Genomic DNA, 16807 nt, shown 5'->3' on the forward strand with positions numbered 1-16807 from the left:
ATATATATATATACATATATATATATATATATATATATATATATACATATATATATATCGAATGTTAAATGGTGATAATAATATCCGCGAGTGGATAATAAAGAAATAATGATGATCGAATAATCGGTAATAACAATACCTGGGTAACGGCTCTAACAAAAACTCTAGGCTCCACAAAGGCTAGATAAACAGACTGTCGTAACGACCGGATCATGTAAACACGCATGCTCGAGCGTTACACCATAACACTATCGACCGTCGAGGCGTACGCATTGGGAGTTGTCGCGTTATTTTCTAGATTATTCCGCGCCGATTTTTCCCGCGTTTCGACTTCGCGACAATTGATGCGATAATTAAGCGCGTACTTCTCACGCGAGCAGGTGTTGCGTGCTTTACCGCGACAGGTAATTACCGCGTTTTATTTATTTTTTTTTTACTTGTTAGATAGGGAAACGTCGCGATCGAGTTCCTCAATGCCGATCAAATATTATCATCATCCATTTAATATTCGAGTATTATTAATTCTTTATTCGGTTGTCATTTAATTATTTTTATTGCGTATTGGGAAGCAACTCGAGCGTGCCGTTACGACTATTTCCTTACCTCGTCCTGCTGTCGTGTGTAATTAATTGATATTATCGGACATTATTATACGGTTGTCGATCAGATATTAATATCATCATCCATTAATTAATCGTGTATTATTCTTTATTCAGTGTATAATTCAATTATTACTTATTGCGCATTGAGAAGAAACTCGAGCATGCCGTTACAATTTTTTTTTCTCGTTTTGCTGTCGCGTGTAATTAATACTAAACTATTAAATTACTAAGTTAAATTTCTGTCACGGAGATCCAATAGAACAGACGCAATTACGCGGCTTTAGAGAATGTGATGCCTGGAGGATGCCGCGCCGGAGGATTCGGTTCGGGCCTGTCTGAGTCGGCTCGAAGGTGAGCTTCGTTAATTTGTACTTATTATTAGAAATCCGACAGAAGTGAAAATTTTCTTGTTTGGAATCGAGTTCCTTAATGCCTCCATCGTCGTGTAACAAATTAAATCTGTTTTTTGTTGCAGAGACAAGCACTCGACTCTAAGGGGATGCTGGGCCGGAGGATCCGGCTCGGGCCTGGCAGAGTTGGCGCGAAGGTGAGTTTCACTAATTTGAATTCATAATTCCGATAAATCCGATAAAATTGGAAATTCTCTTGTTTGAAATCGAGACCCTTAATACCTCCTTTGTCGTGTGTAATACTAAATTAAATCTGCTTTCTGTTGCAGAAACGAAGCAGACTACCAGCCGACTCTTAGGGGCTGCTGCGCCGGAGGATCTGGCTCGGGCCGAGCGGGGTTAGCTCGAAGGTGAGCTTCATTAATTAACATTTATAATTAGAAATCCAACAAGATTGATAATTCTCTTTCTCGAAATCGAGATAATTTGAATCGAATCAAAGATCGCATTAAATTGTAATTACACGCGGGAAGAATTTTTTCTGAGTAACATCACCACTTAAAAAATTTTGATTTGTTCTAATTAAGAGATTTATTTGCAACATCGAGAAAAAATAAAGTGGAATATTCCAAATGTGAATGCATTCCGAAAAATTCTTCCAGCGTGAAAAATATCGCGTTTACTTTTTTTTAAATCTTCCAAACTTCTTTACTCAAATCGTCATTAATGCACGAATCTAATCGGCGAAATGGCACTTTTCTGTTTCAGAAACGAAAGCAGAATGTGGCTACCCTGATCGGCAGTTTGGTGAGTCAAAACAAAAAACATATTAAGATAATAGAAAGACAAAAAGTCTTTCGATGTAGTGCATGCTTATTGAATCAATGCGATTTACTTTGCTGTAGTTGTAGTATGTGTACGTGTTGTCCAATAAAAATCATACTGCTTGAAACAATTAGAAGATCGCTTTTTCAAATAATAATATTAGTGATAATGCATATTTTACATAAATTTGGCAAATAAATTTTCAAGTATTTTTCTCCCAATGTATATATATTTAGAAATTGATTAACTTGGATTATTGATTGGTCGACGATTTTTGTAGGAGGAAATTTTGATTAATCAAACCCCAACACTATCTGGTAGATGCTTAAAGTATTGAATATATGCTCTAAACATTCAAAATTTTGTAAAATTATTCAGTTTTATTAAATGCAATCTTCCAAGTGTCTCGAGCAGTGCGCCAATGCGCAAAAGGATTGCGCCACAGAAAATGTGCAATCACATCACCCGCGTCATAGATCTTCCACCGGTCGTTAATTTTCTCAATTTTCTCTCTCGCGTGAGTTTTAATCGCGATTGCATTTTATAGAGTTTTTGCTTCGTTATTAAGTAAAATTCGATATCGTACGCGAAGCAATCGAATGTGATTATATAAACTGCTCGCAAAATTTCACGATCGTCGGAAAATTTTCAGGTTCCAATTTTTCACTTAGAGTTTTCTAACGCGGGACACAATAGAGACAATGCTAGCGAGCGTTGATCCTTCGCAAAAAACGCGATGTACACAAGTCAGACATGCGAGCAGTTGCTTATTTACTGCGCAACAAGTTCTTCGGACGAAGACAGACGTCTCACACATTTAACTAACATAACATTATCGTAACCTTTTTTTCGCGTGAATTTGAATAGAATCTTTATCTCTATCGTCACAATTCTCCTAGTTTTTTATTTTTTATTCGCGTTCGCGATTATTAATTTGATAGGTTTGCGAATTTCACCGGATCGTATTTACGGAAGAATTGCGAACGAACTTTGCAGAAATATTGTGGAGTTGTTATCCGCAAAAACATTGCGGAATTGTCTTCGCAGAAGTATTGCGGAGCTGTTATCCACAAAAATATTGCGGAATTGTCTTCGCAAAAGTATTGCGGAGTTGTTATCCGCAAAAACATTGCGGAAGTGTCTTCGCAAAAGTATTGCGAAGTTATCTGCAAAAATATTGCGGAGCTGTATTGCAGCCTACTACGCTGCACCATCGAAACGTTACATTTGGGATATTCCGTGTCGTACGTGAGAATTTCGCACAAATTACTTCACCCACGCATCAAAAGATTTCGCGAGATCAGCCTTCGCGTCGCGTGTTCTCCTCGCTCGCGAATTCCATTTTCTTCGTACGCGATTCGCATCGCGCGTGTATCAAAGCGATACATTACAACTCGATCGGACCGAGTCGAACTGTCGCACATACTCGTCGTTTATCCAAAAGACCGACATTCCCTCGAAGACGCAGTTCGCGATATTTCATACGCAATTCGCAACTCGGGCTGTATCCCCCAAGAAAGACGGGATTTTTCGTGAAACCTCCGTTAGATTATCGCGGTCGGGAGTGAATTACAGGCGACGTGGGACGCGAGGACCATTGCAGTGTTAGATGCAGCGACAGGATGACTGGTGGACCCTGGACACCGTGGGACGACGCGCAATGGTGAGCGCTCAATTTAGACGCTCATATAGTAGACACAAAGCGTCACTTTACGTAGATTGCATGCACGTAGACGTAAATCGCATTGGGTCCGACGGGAAGTAAAGTAAGAATTGGAATTTACAATTCGCCGGAGTTGTGTAAGAATGATCCAACCAAAGAATTTAGCTCTGAGATTCTCGCAATAGTTCAACGAGTCAAGCATTTCCACTTCTTTAAGAGTACTGACTAGCTTAATTCTTAGAAAAATGTGCAAAAAGACGCGACTGGTAAAAAAAAAACTTTCTTAATTCATTTCAAGCATCTGTAAAGCTTGAATTTTTTTTTGTTTAAGAAGATGTGAGTAGAGTATCCATTGATAAAATTTTATAATTTTTTTAATTGGATCATTTTTGCATAACAATGGCCAATTAAAATTTCGACTCGGCAAGCTTCCTTCTCGTTGTTCTCGGATTGTTTCTTGATAATACATTAAACTGATATATTTCAACATGTCATATTTATATACTCTGTACATGTTATATATGCTATCTTTATGCTCTATATATGTTTTACATATATTATATGTATGCTCTATATACATTATTTGATTAATATGCTTTATAATTTGTTATGTCGTATTATATACGACATAATATCTCTTCGGAGAAATTCTCTTATGCATACGCGTTTGTTGTTGACAAAACGACAAATTAAATTTGAAGCCGAGTCTTTAATCGAAATGTTTCAATTTCCCGCAAAATTAAGCCAAGATTCGGACCCGAGCGTTTTGAGATTCCGCTAAACTATTCAGCCGAGTTTCGAACTGATGTGTTTTTGAGGCTCCACTAAATTAATAAGCCGAGATTCAACCGAAGTGTTCCGCTAAATTATTAAGCCGGGATTCAAACAGATGTGTTTTGTGTTTCCGCTAAATTATTAGCCGAGATTCGAACCGAAATGTTTTGAGTCTTCGCTAATTCATTAAGCCGAGTTAGTTAAACCTGGGATGATTTTTTAAAAGTTCTTAAATAAATTTTCTCGTTTGCAAAGATGTATCTTTGGGAATGACATGAAGTGTGCGTATTTTGCTCTGCATCTCCTGGATGACAATATGTCTTTGAATTCCGCGACCTTAACGAATAAAACACGAAAACGCGAGCGTATTTCCGCGTCGAGTTTCCTGGAGGGAAACTCCCCTCAGGTGCTTCGAGACGGAACGACGCGATTCCAATTGCAGAAATAGACAGTCGATTAACGCGTGTCGATATTTGTGGTCGATTATTTGTATAGCAAAAAGAGTCGAACTTCTGCGAGTTAGTTTCCTTGTCGCGACGAGATCGCGTCTACGCGCTTAAAGCGACGCGGTAGTGCGAATCGGCGTCTTCGCGCTTGAGCGATCAAGCGAATCGGCGTTGCGCCGGATCATCGACGTACGATCGATAGCTCTTGAGTCCCCGAAGTGGCCGTGATCGTCTAGTGGTTAGGACCCTACGTTGTGGCCGTAGTAACCCAGGTTCGAATCCTGGTCACGGCAAAGATTCGCGCGCGTCTCACGCGAGCAGGGGATTCTTTTTTCCATTATTATATTTTTTATTTGTTTTAACGAAATAAATGCAAGGCTTCGAGATCGAATAATACAGAGAATTTCGTGGCGAAGATTGTTATATAATTTTTTAGAATCGAGGAATAAATCGGCATTCTATCGTAATTGGCTATTTTTTCAACTCTTACACTGAGAAAAAATATCTAGAAATTAACAAATATTTATTAAGCGGATACCATTGACATATATATTTAAATCAAAATTGTTTTCATTTAAACCGTATATTGTTTACTCGGTAAGTAATATGGCTATATTCTTTTAGTTACTCTAACAAGAAAATGCTAATGGTAACCGCACATAAGGTAATTCTGCAACACCTCAATTTTTCGTGTCCGATTTTACGGAGAAACTTGCCGATATTTCTAATCCAAGAGAAACACCAATGGTGCCTCACGCGATGTTGTCTTAAGTCTTCGCGCGTAGCGCCCAATAAATCGCCAATATTTGCTTTCCACATAGGGTGGTCGATCTGCCGCGGTCTTCTTGAAGCCAGGTCGAGAATTCGACCATCCCATCGTTGCATGTCGAGCGGAAACAAACTAACCGTTATAGTTAAGACAATTAAAAATTTACTGTTCAAAATTGCTACAGACCGTGATTTTTAATTGACCGAGACGAGTCTTTTTTGAAATTAATCGTTAATAAATTTCGAAGAAAACTGGAACTCGATTTTCGAAAAAGACTCCCTGAAATTTGCAGTATTAATAACAGTCTGTTTAATTATTGTTAACCAGAGAAGTTGAATTAGAAGAATATTATTTTTAAAGTTGCATTAAGCTACCTTACATAAGGGTTTTTGGGGTCCTTGAATACGAATTTGATGTTAGAATTAAGATTTGACGATTGACAGCTATTAATTTCACTGTTTAAAACTTTAAAAAGAAATACAAGTTTTTAACAAGAGTAAAGTCACATTAGAGATTTCGGAGGTTGCTGAATACAAATCCCATGTAAGAATTAGGATTTGATGGTTGACAGCTATTAATATTACTGTCAACTATAAAGCCTGATCTACAATATGCTCTTTTCTTCCTGCTTCTTTTTCTTTATCTCTTTCTAATTCAAACCTTAGCTTAAGCTTTAAGCCAGAAAAAGATAGAAGACAAGAAACAGAACGCAAAGAGCATATTGTAGATCAGGCTTAAGAGAATGCGTGTTTCTTAGCAGAAATAAGGTCGTTCTAAGAAATTTAGGAAGTATCATTAACCTTTGCTCGTTCACCATGGCGAGAAACAGTACGGCAAGGAATCGCGTAATGCAATTAACCAGACAGAGTCGCCCCTCAGTGTCGCTTTTCTACTTATCTAGGACTCTAATAAAGTACTTCGATCGGTCACTTGGTGCCGTGTCGGCTCCTTCTCGCGACTGCACGTGAATTGAACATGCACATGTATGAGACGTGTGTTCCTTGGCGGGACTCCATCGTCTCGGTTCACACGCCTAACACACGTTATTATCTCGTAGAATTTGATTTTCGGTCGTCTCGCACCGGCCGTGCCAAGATATATTCTTAACACCCTGCCGGTTTCAATGCACTCTCTGCAATCGTGATTTCATTCCAGGTTCTTAAACCGGTTATCGATACGCGCAATCACGACACTTTGGCAGCCTTATCTGTCAAACCGGGAACGTATTTTCAAGCTTATCTGTTGCTCAATTTATCGTTGGTAAACAGCTTGAGACATATCAGAGCTATCGCGTTCACATATTCCATAATCGATGTATGGAAACTACTTTATACCCGTTCTGGACGATTAACGTTGATTGACTGAAATAATCGGCTCAACAATAATCACAATTAATCAATCTTCGCATGTAAAGTCACGAGTAATTTGAACCCTTTGAGCATTTTATTTCTCAGTGAAATTCTTCCAAATTTAGCTTACGGAGGTTTAGATTCGCTGATTACAAATTTGAAGTTAAAATTGAAATTGGCGGATTCAATATAACGACCATAATAAGTTTTCCAAAATTAGCATAATAAGTTTTCCAAAATCTTGCTTTTAACATTATCCGAAAATAACGATGACATTTGTTCGATATAAAAAAGATATATTTGCATTTTCGATATGTTGCGTAAAAAATTTAGAGTTTATAAACATTTTTTTTAAATGTGTAAAATGCAGTTAATTGTTCTTAATAAACTATTAATGTTATAATTTGTCAATTCCTAATAGTTAAGCCTAAAATGATTTTTGTTTGAAAAATTGCCTTTATTTCTTTTGTTTTTTTTTTTTTTTTATTGAAAAATATTTAGAGAATAAGAGGCTGAAAATTTTCTTGAATATTCTTTACATGTCAAAATATAACATATATTTTTCCGGAATTTTTCGCACACTACATTATTTTTTATAAAAAAATTAATCCTTAAATGGCATAATTTAATTTATCCTTATATGGCATATTGAATGTTATTTAAAATTTTTGAAATCTGACTTCAGATTTCTAATCAGGAACCCAAGAAACATAAAATTGCAAGATTTCACAGAAATCAAGTGGAAAAAATATGTCACAAGCAGGATTAACTCGTAATTGTTGATAATTTAATATTCCATAATCAATGTCAATGCAAATGTTCAAGTTGCGGTTTAAATATCTGAGACTCCGCTAGGAAAACAGCATTAGATCATTTCGCATTTTTCTAAGATCCTACGATTAAAGAGACGCGCCAGGTGGTCCGATCAGGTCGTCAGAATTTATAGATATGAATTCTGATAAAGATATACGCCAAGGATTAGCGGTTTTATTCGTCCATGAATCCGAGCGCGAGCAGTGTCCGAAGCAAGAACGGGGAAAAGTCCAGGCGATTAAAGTCAGCGATGAAACACGGCGCGATATTATCGGGGTAATCGTTCGATCCCTACGGATTTTAATTTTCAATTCGCCTTAGAAGAGCAGGAGAGAAGTGAAAAGCCGATCGGGGTGAGCACGGATTGTTGCACACGCATTGACCGGTCAACGAGTAAAAAGTTACGGAAGCGTGAAACATTAGTCGTAATTACTGAAGCGCGAGTGAATTGATCGCGCGGCGTAACAACGCCCACGTGCTCGGATGATGCAAAGGCTCGTCTACAATACGCGAAGCAAACTTGACGTAAATTCCCAAACAGATAATACTTCAGCATCTATTTCCTATAATAATCATAGGTTCTAGATGGGAAATTTATGCAAGTTCTGATTAGAAATGTACACTGAAAAGAAAAATATCTAAAAATTAACAAATATTCCCTAGGTGGATACCATTAACATATTTCTTTAAATATATTATATATTATTTTACGTTTTAACATCGAACAATGTAAGTCAGAGAAAACATTTCTATTGTCTTTGCTGCATTAATGAAACTGATGTAGAAAGAAATTAAAAAGCTCGAATTTCTTTAATACTTCTGTCCCGATTCTAAACAGAATTCATGTTTGAGACAAGAATTCATGTTTAAGATCCTCAATTGATATCATAGTGGGATAATCTAATCTTCAATAAAACCTGTCGGTATCTTTGTGAAGAAAATACTTTTTTTTTCGAGTTTCTTTCAAGTATGATAAGCTTTTCCAAAATTTATGATGAACATATCTTAAGACTCACCAAGAATATTAGATGTCTTATATAAAAGAACTATTATTTAAAAGAAGGAAAAAGCAAAACGAATAATTGATTTTCTTAGCAGAGATAATACTCTCTTAAAGTGAATCAATGAATAGTTATATCATTGATATCAGTTATGAGTATAGTACTGCAGTTTCAGTATAACTGCAGTGTATATTCGCTGCTTTCAAACGCAGAAAATTGAATTTGGCACAATGTAATAACGAATTTATGTACTACAGATTTTACAGTAAGATTTTATTATTTTTACTGACTAAAATCAGTAACACAGAGCAATAAAGTGGAAGTATTTCCACTGAAAATCAATGATTGTCGATGAAATATTCTTTTTATTGATTCAATCAGAAACATTTTTATTGATTCATTTTAAGAAATTACTTGTAATTTCTCATTTAAAAGAAATATTTTCGATATGAAGGAGTTAGAGTACTAATACATAAGCGAAATAAATGATTTTTACTTTAACTCTTACGTCAAAGCTACACCGCGTGTTGTAGACGTGCCTTAAAACGACGGAAAACGAGGTGCGGCAGCAGCACTCGTCGCATTTTCAACATTGTATGCGCTTGCTTTTCAGGCGACGAGTACACGACGTTAGTTATCTCATTATAAAGTCGACAAGGGGGGATCCATTGGCTCGTGCCGGCTAAATCGTTAGGTCGACGATTGAACAAACACGAATAACTACTCTATCGCTGTTTGCAAATTTATCGAAACGTTCAGGCCTTGCCTGAGCTTAAATCAGAGATAGCGCGTGAAAAATATAATTTATTCAGAAATTCGGTAAGATTACTTCACGGTTTACAAATCTAGTTTAAATAAGCTTCGATAAGTCGAAGAATGACAAATTCGACTAACAATTTCGGGATAACCCAAGATAACTTCGAGATAACTTCGAGTTAAAATTTCCACTAACTCTCGAATAGATACGCTGAGAGAAAAAATATAAAAATATTTCATTTCTTCTATAATTAAAAAGAATAGTTATTTTATGTGCGCTAATAACATATTTACACAAATAAATGTGTATATAAAATATTTGTCATATAAGGAAATATAAGTTTTCTCAAAATGTTAGCTTTTCATAAAAACAATTGTTTATTCTATTTTAAAAGATTTTAGATTGAAGTAAATATTTTAATATTACCTACCTAATATATTTATTTTTTATTTTTTATATACTTTTTTACTTAGTGTAAATAAATAGATTTATTTAACCCTGGGATTAAGAACACCTTTAATTATATGATGAAAAAGGTTTACAATTAGAGATAAGTCGGTAATATAGGTAACTGAAAATATAATAATAATATTTTTATGTAGAGATTAAGAGCAACCTTTTTTCAACAAAGGTAATGTAAAAATTGTTATTCAACTATTAATCGTCAGGGGAAAGGAATATTTTTCGGACAATTTGTATGCTCAAGCAATCTCAACTGCTCTTTCGTCGATATTTATTTTTATTTAGAAATTGCACGCAACTTTCATACATGTCGCTTCTCGCTTCTGACATCACAAACTCAACATGACCGCGACAAGAAGGAGCCTTAAGAAAATATATATTTCCTTATTCGAACAATATTTTACGATATATTATAAGCAAACAAGTACCTAAAAAATATTGCCTCTTTCTTTCTAATATTTTTTCTCAATTTTTCTATGAAATTTTCTCCATCAAGCGTGTCGTAGAACGTGTCAGCAGAGACTCAAATTTAGATTCAATACAAGTCGTATGCATAAACAAGGCTAAATAGAAGTGAAAGAAGGCGTTGACAGGATATTTGAGATGGGAAAAACATTATTAAAGACTCAAATCGGCACCTACAAGATTCATGGTAAATTCTAAATTTCAACTTGGCAACGTTCCGCCGAGAGGGTCGAATAATTAGCGCACGTCGTTGACTTCGGCGTCTGCCTTTCTGCTCTTTATCACGAATACGACGGATAATTAAGTTCATGAATAATAAGAAGCGAGCGGCCACGAATAAAGCCGACTACACTACTCGAGCGCGTCTATCTGTTCTTCTATTCGCGAACGAATTTATCGGTTCTCCTCGCGGCGAACAAATTCCGCGTCGAGGTCGCTTCGGCGCTCTCGCGAATCGTTTACGGTTCAATCAGCGTTTACGGCTCCTTAAATCAGACTCGAACTCTCCTTTAATTGCGATCTATGTCGCCCCGGGCAAGGAGATTTCTCGTTAGCACGCCGTCGTAGGACGTCATAAGACACACCGGGTTGGGACGCGATGCTCGAGGATTTATTTAGTCATGTTATTTCGCTCGAGCGAAGTATCGCGCGTATTAATCGAAAGACAAAGGACGAATGCGCGACGAGAAATATTTCCGATAGTATACAGTGGCTTGCAAAGCGATTTAGACCCGATGAAGTTGGGAGCTCACCAAACTGTCAAAATTGGGAATGGATGAACTTACACAATAAAGATATAATTGATAATATAATTAATATCATGATATAATTAGTAATATAATTAAGAACAACTGAATAATAACACAGGTCGACATTAAACGTGCAATATGGATGAAATGTATCATTTCTCGTAGATTTTTGGTCGCTGAATCCGGAAGTGAAATTTTTCTATCACGGGTGGTTTTTTCAAAAAATTGAGGTCAAAATGCGAAAAAACATGTTTTTGGTTATTTTTGAAACAACACAGTGGATGAACCTGACTTTCAATTTTCTCAAAAACCTGACATAACAGAAAAATTTCGGATTCATAGCTCATCCACTGTATGACGCGCGATTATTCACGAATCTTCTTAGATTAATAACTCAAAATTTTACGTGCTTGTTCGCAAAATGGTAGAGGAATTTTTCATCCAGTTTTACCTAATCTACCTGTATATCGCGATTCCTATGTGAATTACCAAACACCCTGTATATTACACTCGATATCCAGCCGCGACTCTTGTTAACCGCTTTCGTTATTGGCCGCTTACCGCCAAAGCTCTCAATATCTTCCTTTACGCATCTAACGCTCTCTTCCTCTACAGGCGAGACTCGCGTCTGTCTCGCGCGTGGATCAAAAGATTTAAGGACTACAGGTCCGTACTAAATCCACCGGTGGTGAGGAACGTCTGTCAGCGAGACAAATATCCGCCGCATAAATACTACTTTTTGTCGCGAGTGAGAGAGCGGTGGAAAGGATTGCGCCGTGACGGCTGCTCGTACGGCAAGGCGGTATCCTTTTCGTCTCCTTTTTCCTTTTTTTTCCTATTCCCTCGCCGCGTCTAGGAACGCAAGGCAAAGAAGAGGGGCTCCGAGCGCATCGTCGCGTAGAATCTGGAAGAACCGGATGCATTCGCGGGGACGCTGCTGCGTAAGATTCATTTCTTCCTCGACGCGCCGAGCAGACTCCGAGTTCCGAGTTCTGTTTTCCGCTCGGCGAGCCGAGCGCATAAAGATCGGGATGAAAATAATAATAATTTAAAAGGAACAAGACGATTGGAGGAGAAACGGTGAAAATGACATACCTCGGAGTTTAAAACAAGGGATTAAAAAGGGCCTAGACAGTTTTTCCCTATTTCTATCAAGGCTTTATAAAGGCAGATCCACTTAGGCCCTACACAGAAATATGACACTCATACAAATTATCACCTAGACTTGTACATCTGACTAAGTAAGCCCTATCTTGGTATATGCCTAACTAGACTAGATACTAACACTCACCAACTTTTTTCTCACATTCATGTTTGCTATCAGTACTTATTAGTAGTATTCGAAGTTTTATTAGTACAAGCTCCTCGCTTGGAGCTTCTATATTAGTGTTAATTCATGACATATTCGCGGAATTCCATTCGGAATTTGTCTATTTTGGCTATATTTGAGCTTTAGCATGTCTGTTTTAAATCATCTGCATCGATGCATTCATAAAAGTCTATTGAAAATTTGTTCTATATATCTCTAGTTTAGCCTAACCTAAAATTTGCTGCTTTCTTAATCTTTAGTCTGCCGGCATTTTTTCATTAAAAAATATATTTTCTTTTCTCAAAATTTTGTCTATATAAGTGACATACACATGACGCAGAATTTTGAGATTTGTGCAAAGCCACAAAAGTGACTTTCCCGACAGTCTAAAGGTTAACCATATCTGGACGCTATGAAGGGATGTCCATTGGGGCATTCCTAGCTAGAGCCACTACATACTTGGAGCCCGCCCCGTTTAATTTTTACACGACTTGATGTACACGCGAGAATTTATCGCGATCTCGGCCAGAAGCGCGAAACTTGGCCGGGCATAATTACTGCGCTTTATGAATCAACGGCGGCGCACGCGAGACGACACGAGATGCCAGTCATTATCACACATTAAAATGTAAACTACATGCGCAGGTCGTCGCGTAAGAGATTCGCGCAGCGGTTCTCATGATCGTACGGCACGATGCTGATTGGATCGACGCGGGGTGCGCGTTAATAAGAACGACGTGCCGCGGCCCTTACCGGCTGCTTTCCGCGGCCTCTGCGAGTCACCCAGCGGTGGTGATGGTGCAGTAGCAGCGGAATCGCTTAAATGAAATCATCTCGTTACGGTAGGCGCTCCATTATCGGCCGCAAATCGCCGAGCCATCGTTTATAATGGTGATCGATAATGGCAATCGATATCGGCGAGATGAACTACCGGCGTCAGAGGAATTCCAATTATCGTGTGGAAAAAGAAAAGTCAGCTGCAAGAATCTTATCTGTAGCTGAATATCCTTGTAAAAATATTAATTGCATTTGTCTCGATTTTATAATTGATTTGATATATGTCTCAATTCAACTCACTGACAATTCATACGAGCGAGCTCAATCGAAGGATGTTTAATTGACGACTGATTTCAACGAATTCAATTAAATACCGTTTAATTGATGACTGATATGAGCAGAAAGAACAAAAAAAAATTCAATTAACACTTGAACTTAGTAAATTTAATTAGAGACAGTTTAACTGACGATTGAAATTGACTTAGCAAATTAAATTGGAAGCCATTTGACCCTTTGAACCGTACATTTTATTTCTCGATAAAGTTTCCAAAAAATATTCTAACACGCATGAATTTTTCTAAATTTTTCTACCCTTGGGAAAAAATCCGCGGAAAAATTGAAAGAAAAAATTGATTTTTTTTTCCATATCTTCGAATGCATATATTTAGGAAAGAGAATTTTGTGCGGCACGAAACGTTGCGACGATGTCCATACGAGGTAAAAGAAGTACGAAAGCGACGAAATTATCGGGCTCGAGCATCGCGCTTAATTAAATCGTTCGACTTAATGACGTCAACGAACGGAAGCGCCGGCTCGTTAGCCGACGAATCGAGCGGCCAGCTTCGAGATCGAAACGGGACGATCGATTGCGAATGCCGGCTTTTGAGATCTCGTGATCCTTATCGGACCCTTCACCCGTTAGGACTCATCCTAATCACGTCACCCACGCGAGGACCTAAAGAGGAAAGAAATGAGATCTTGGATCTTAATTCGAGTATTCGCCGCAACGATTTCATTTGAATATTTCACGAAACGCTAGGGGGATCGGAGGCGAGTGCTGCGCACACGCGTGTAATTGGTTTTTCTTGCCTCTCTTTTTCCTTCGCGAAATCTTCCGGTTTCTTATCGGATGTGGGACGACAGGACACGAAGGGTCTGTCGACTTCGCGCAAGATGCACCTCAACAGAATTAAGATCTTGAGAAATTGATTAATATCTTGAAAGGTGCATTATACAATTGAAAGTGAAATTTATCTGATATCTTGAGTGATTGAAATTATCTACGCAATTGAAATTAAAATTTACTAATGTCTCGCAAGATATACGATCGAAATTAAAATTAATTAATGTTTTGAAAGATATATTATAACTGAAAACTGAATGATAACTGAAATTAAAATTTATTAAGAAATTGCTTTAGTTTTTGAATTGTCGTAAAAAGATACTTTTCCGAAATTTTGAACTTGAAAAATATTATACGATTGAAATTGGTTAATATCTTGGAAACTTACGTTTTATTATTTACGTATTTTTGTATATTCACGTTTTTCTTGTATTCTGCGACTTGTAAAACTTTGGACTATTTTCCGTTAATATTTTTTTTTTTTCTTTGTGATATTCGAATTAAAATTTTGAACCTACACTGACCCTGCAAATCTCGTTGAAGTTAAAGATCAATAAAGAATTTCGTAATATAACAATACACAGGATATTGTCCTCTTATGTGAAGAACTTTTTTGCTATTTTAATATAAAATATTTTTGTATAAAATTAATATTTAACATTTAATTATTTAATAATTACTATTTGATAAATTTAATTACTTCATAATTATTTAATAATTAGATATTTCAATATTCTCCATCTATATCTAATTTTAATAAACAATATATTGTAATTATGTGACTTACTCCACTACAGATGAAGTGTGTACAATGAGCAAATATTGAATAATTAACATGGATAAATAATAAGATAATGGGAAAATAAGACAACAAGACATCTGCTTATTATTTCTTTTATTGAAGCTAGAAGTCTCAATAGGATTTAAGGATTTAAAAGGGGTGAAAAGATAGGATTTGAAACGAAGCAGCATTATTAGAGGCATGAATCAGCTCTTGCGAGACTTACAGTGGCTTCTAAATCTTAACTCGGGCGCTTCCGTTAAGTACCGCATGTATGACGATCTTGATAATTTGGAAGAGTCCCCGAACTTCAATACACGTTTTGAGATTGTTGTGATTTCTCGGCCGTACAGGCAACGACGGCTAACGATTGGTGGTAGATGACGTAGCCCTTTTTGCCCATTGTTTTGATATTCTCGCGCGTCTCGTATTTTTCCGTGACCGAGTCATTGCGTTTAGAGACGACCAGCGACGCGGAGCATGTGTGACGACGCGTTAGCTACATTATTCTCGTCGATTTTGTCGGTGAAAATATTTTGCCGGTATTGCGGTTATTAACGCGGGCGTTTTCTCCGATTGCATCGTATCTACGCGAGTGTCAGTGCCGATGTCAGTGTCAATACCACTGCTAGCACCACGACGAAACAGACAGGAGCAGTGTGCTGCATCCAGAATCCAGAATGAAGGATTTAGGGCGCTGGGACGTGAGCGGCGATTCATCATACGTTTCGAGGTTTGTAAAATTATTTGTAACGTGTTTCCGCGATGTTAAAACAAATGTTCGATTGGCATATTGAGAATAAGAAGATACCCAAGTCGAAATTTAGAATCCCAGTCTCGCACAAGTGCCGATTCGTGCCTTCAAGAACGCTTCTTGCGCCGTAAATTCCATCTTGAATCTATAATTTTATTTATGTTTGTGCCAAGTTTAAATATTGCACATTATAGTACACATGATTTGCTGAGAAAATAAGATATCTAAAGAAAACCTAGACAGCACAAATTACTAAAAAATTTTCTTGAAGACTCCCGAAACTTCCTACAAATTAAAGGAATAGAACGTATTTAAAACATCTTTTAATATTTTGTGCTATTTGGGAAAGATATATTTATTCGCGGTGAGTACTAATAACATATTTACTGATACATATATATTTCTAGACTGAGAAAACATTGTTCTTAAATGAGAAAAAATATACATTTCTTTAAATCTCAAAACCATAGCGCTTTTCATAAAAGAACAATTGTTTATTCTATTTAAATAAGAGAATCTAGATTTAATTAAATATGTTATTACTCACCAGAAATAAATTTTTGTTATTTTTTAGATATTATTTTCCTCAGTATATTTGATCTTACAAGCCCTTGCTTCTTTTCTCTCTCCACTCTCGAGATTCTATGAAATCTTTAACATTAATAAAAAATATGATAATAATCAAAAGGAATGAAAAGGAAAACGTGTTATTCTTATTAATATTCTTGTCTATTAATTATATTTACTCTTTAATTATCAGATTAATGTTTACTTATTGTATACGCGTATTCTATCTGCAATTGAGTTAACTACACAATTAATATATTGTTTGTAAAAATTAAGTGTGGAGATACAATATTAAAGTCGAAGATTTTATATAAATAATTCCGAATATATCAATTTCTTAAACTTATATTTATAACACTCCGGAGTCATTCTAAAAACTCTTGGGGCCGATTTTTCAATGATAGTTTAAACTTAGATTTCAACTTAAACTCTTTTTAAACAAAACGCATTGTTAGAATAGAGTTTAAACTT

General features: G+C 36.6%; 1 protein-coding gene and 1 non-coding gene across 2 annotated transcripts in view; both read left to right on the forward strand.

Moving 5' to 3' along the window:
- Positions 1–4881: 4881 nt before the first annotated feature.
- Trnah-gug lies at positions 4882–4953 on the forward strand. The gene has a single exon. It is a non-coding gene; the product is annotated as a tRNA-His (tRNA).
- A 10491-nt stretch (positions 4954–15444) lies between these two features.
- Positions 15445–16807, forward strand: part of LOC116840589 — a 105589-nt gene continuing 104226 nt past the window's right edge. Inside the window, exon 1 of the mRNA XM_032807468.1 lies at positions 15445–15748. Within this exon, the coding sequence (XP_032663359.1) occupies positions 15623–15748 (126 nt within the window). The 5' untranslated portion in view covers positions 15445–15622. The remainder of the gene's footprint in view (positions 15749–16807) is intronic.

Source organism: Odontomachus brunneus, unplaced genomic scaffold (assembly GCF_010583005.1).
Source record: "Odontomachus brunneus isolate Ranch 3 - 2012 unplaced genomic scaffold, Obru_v1 Obru_scaffold_010, whole genome shotgun sequence".
In the NCBI taxonomy this organism is placed as follows: domain Eukaryota; kingdom Metazoa; phylum Arthropoda; class Insecta; order Hymenoptera; family Formicidae; genus Odontomachus; species Odontomachus brunneus.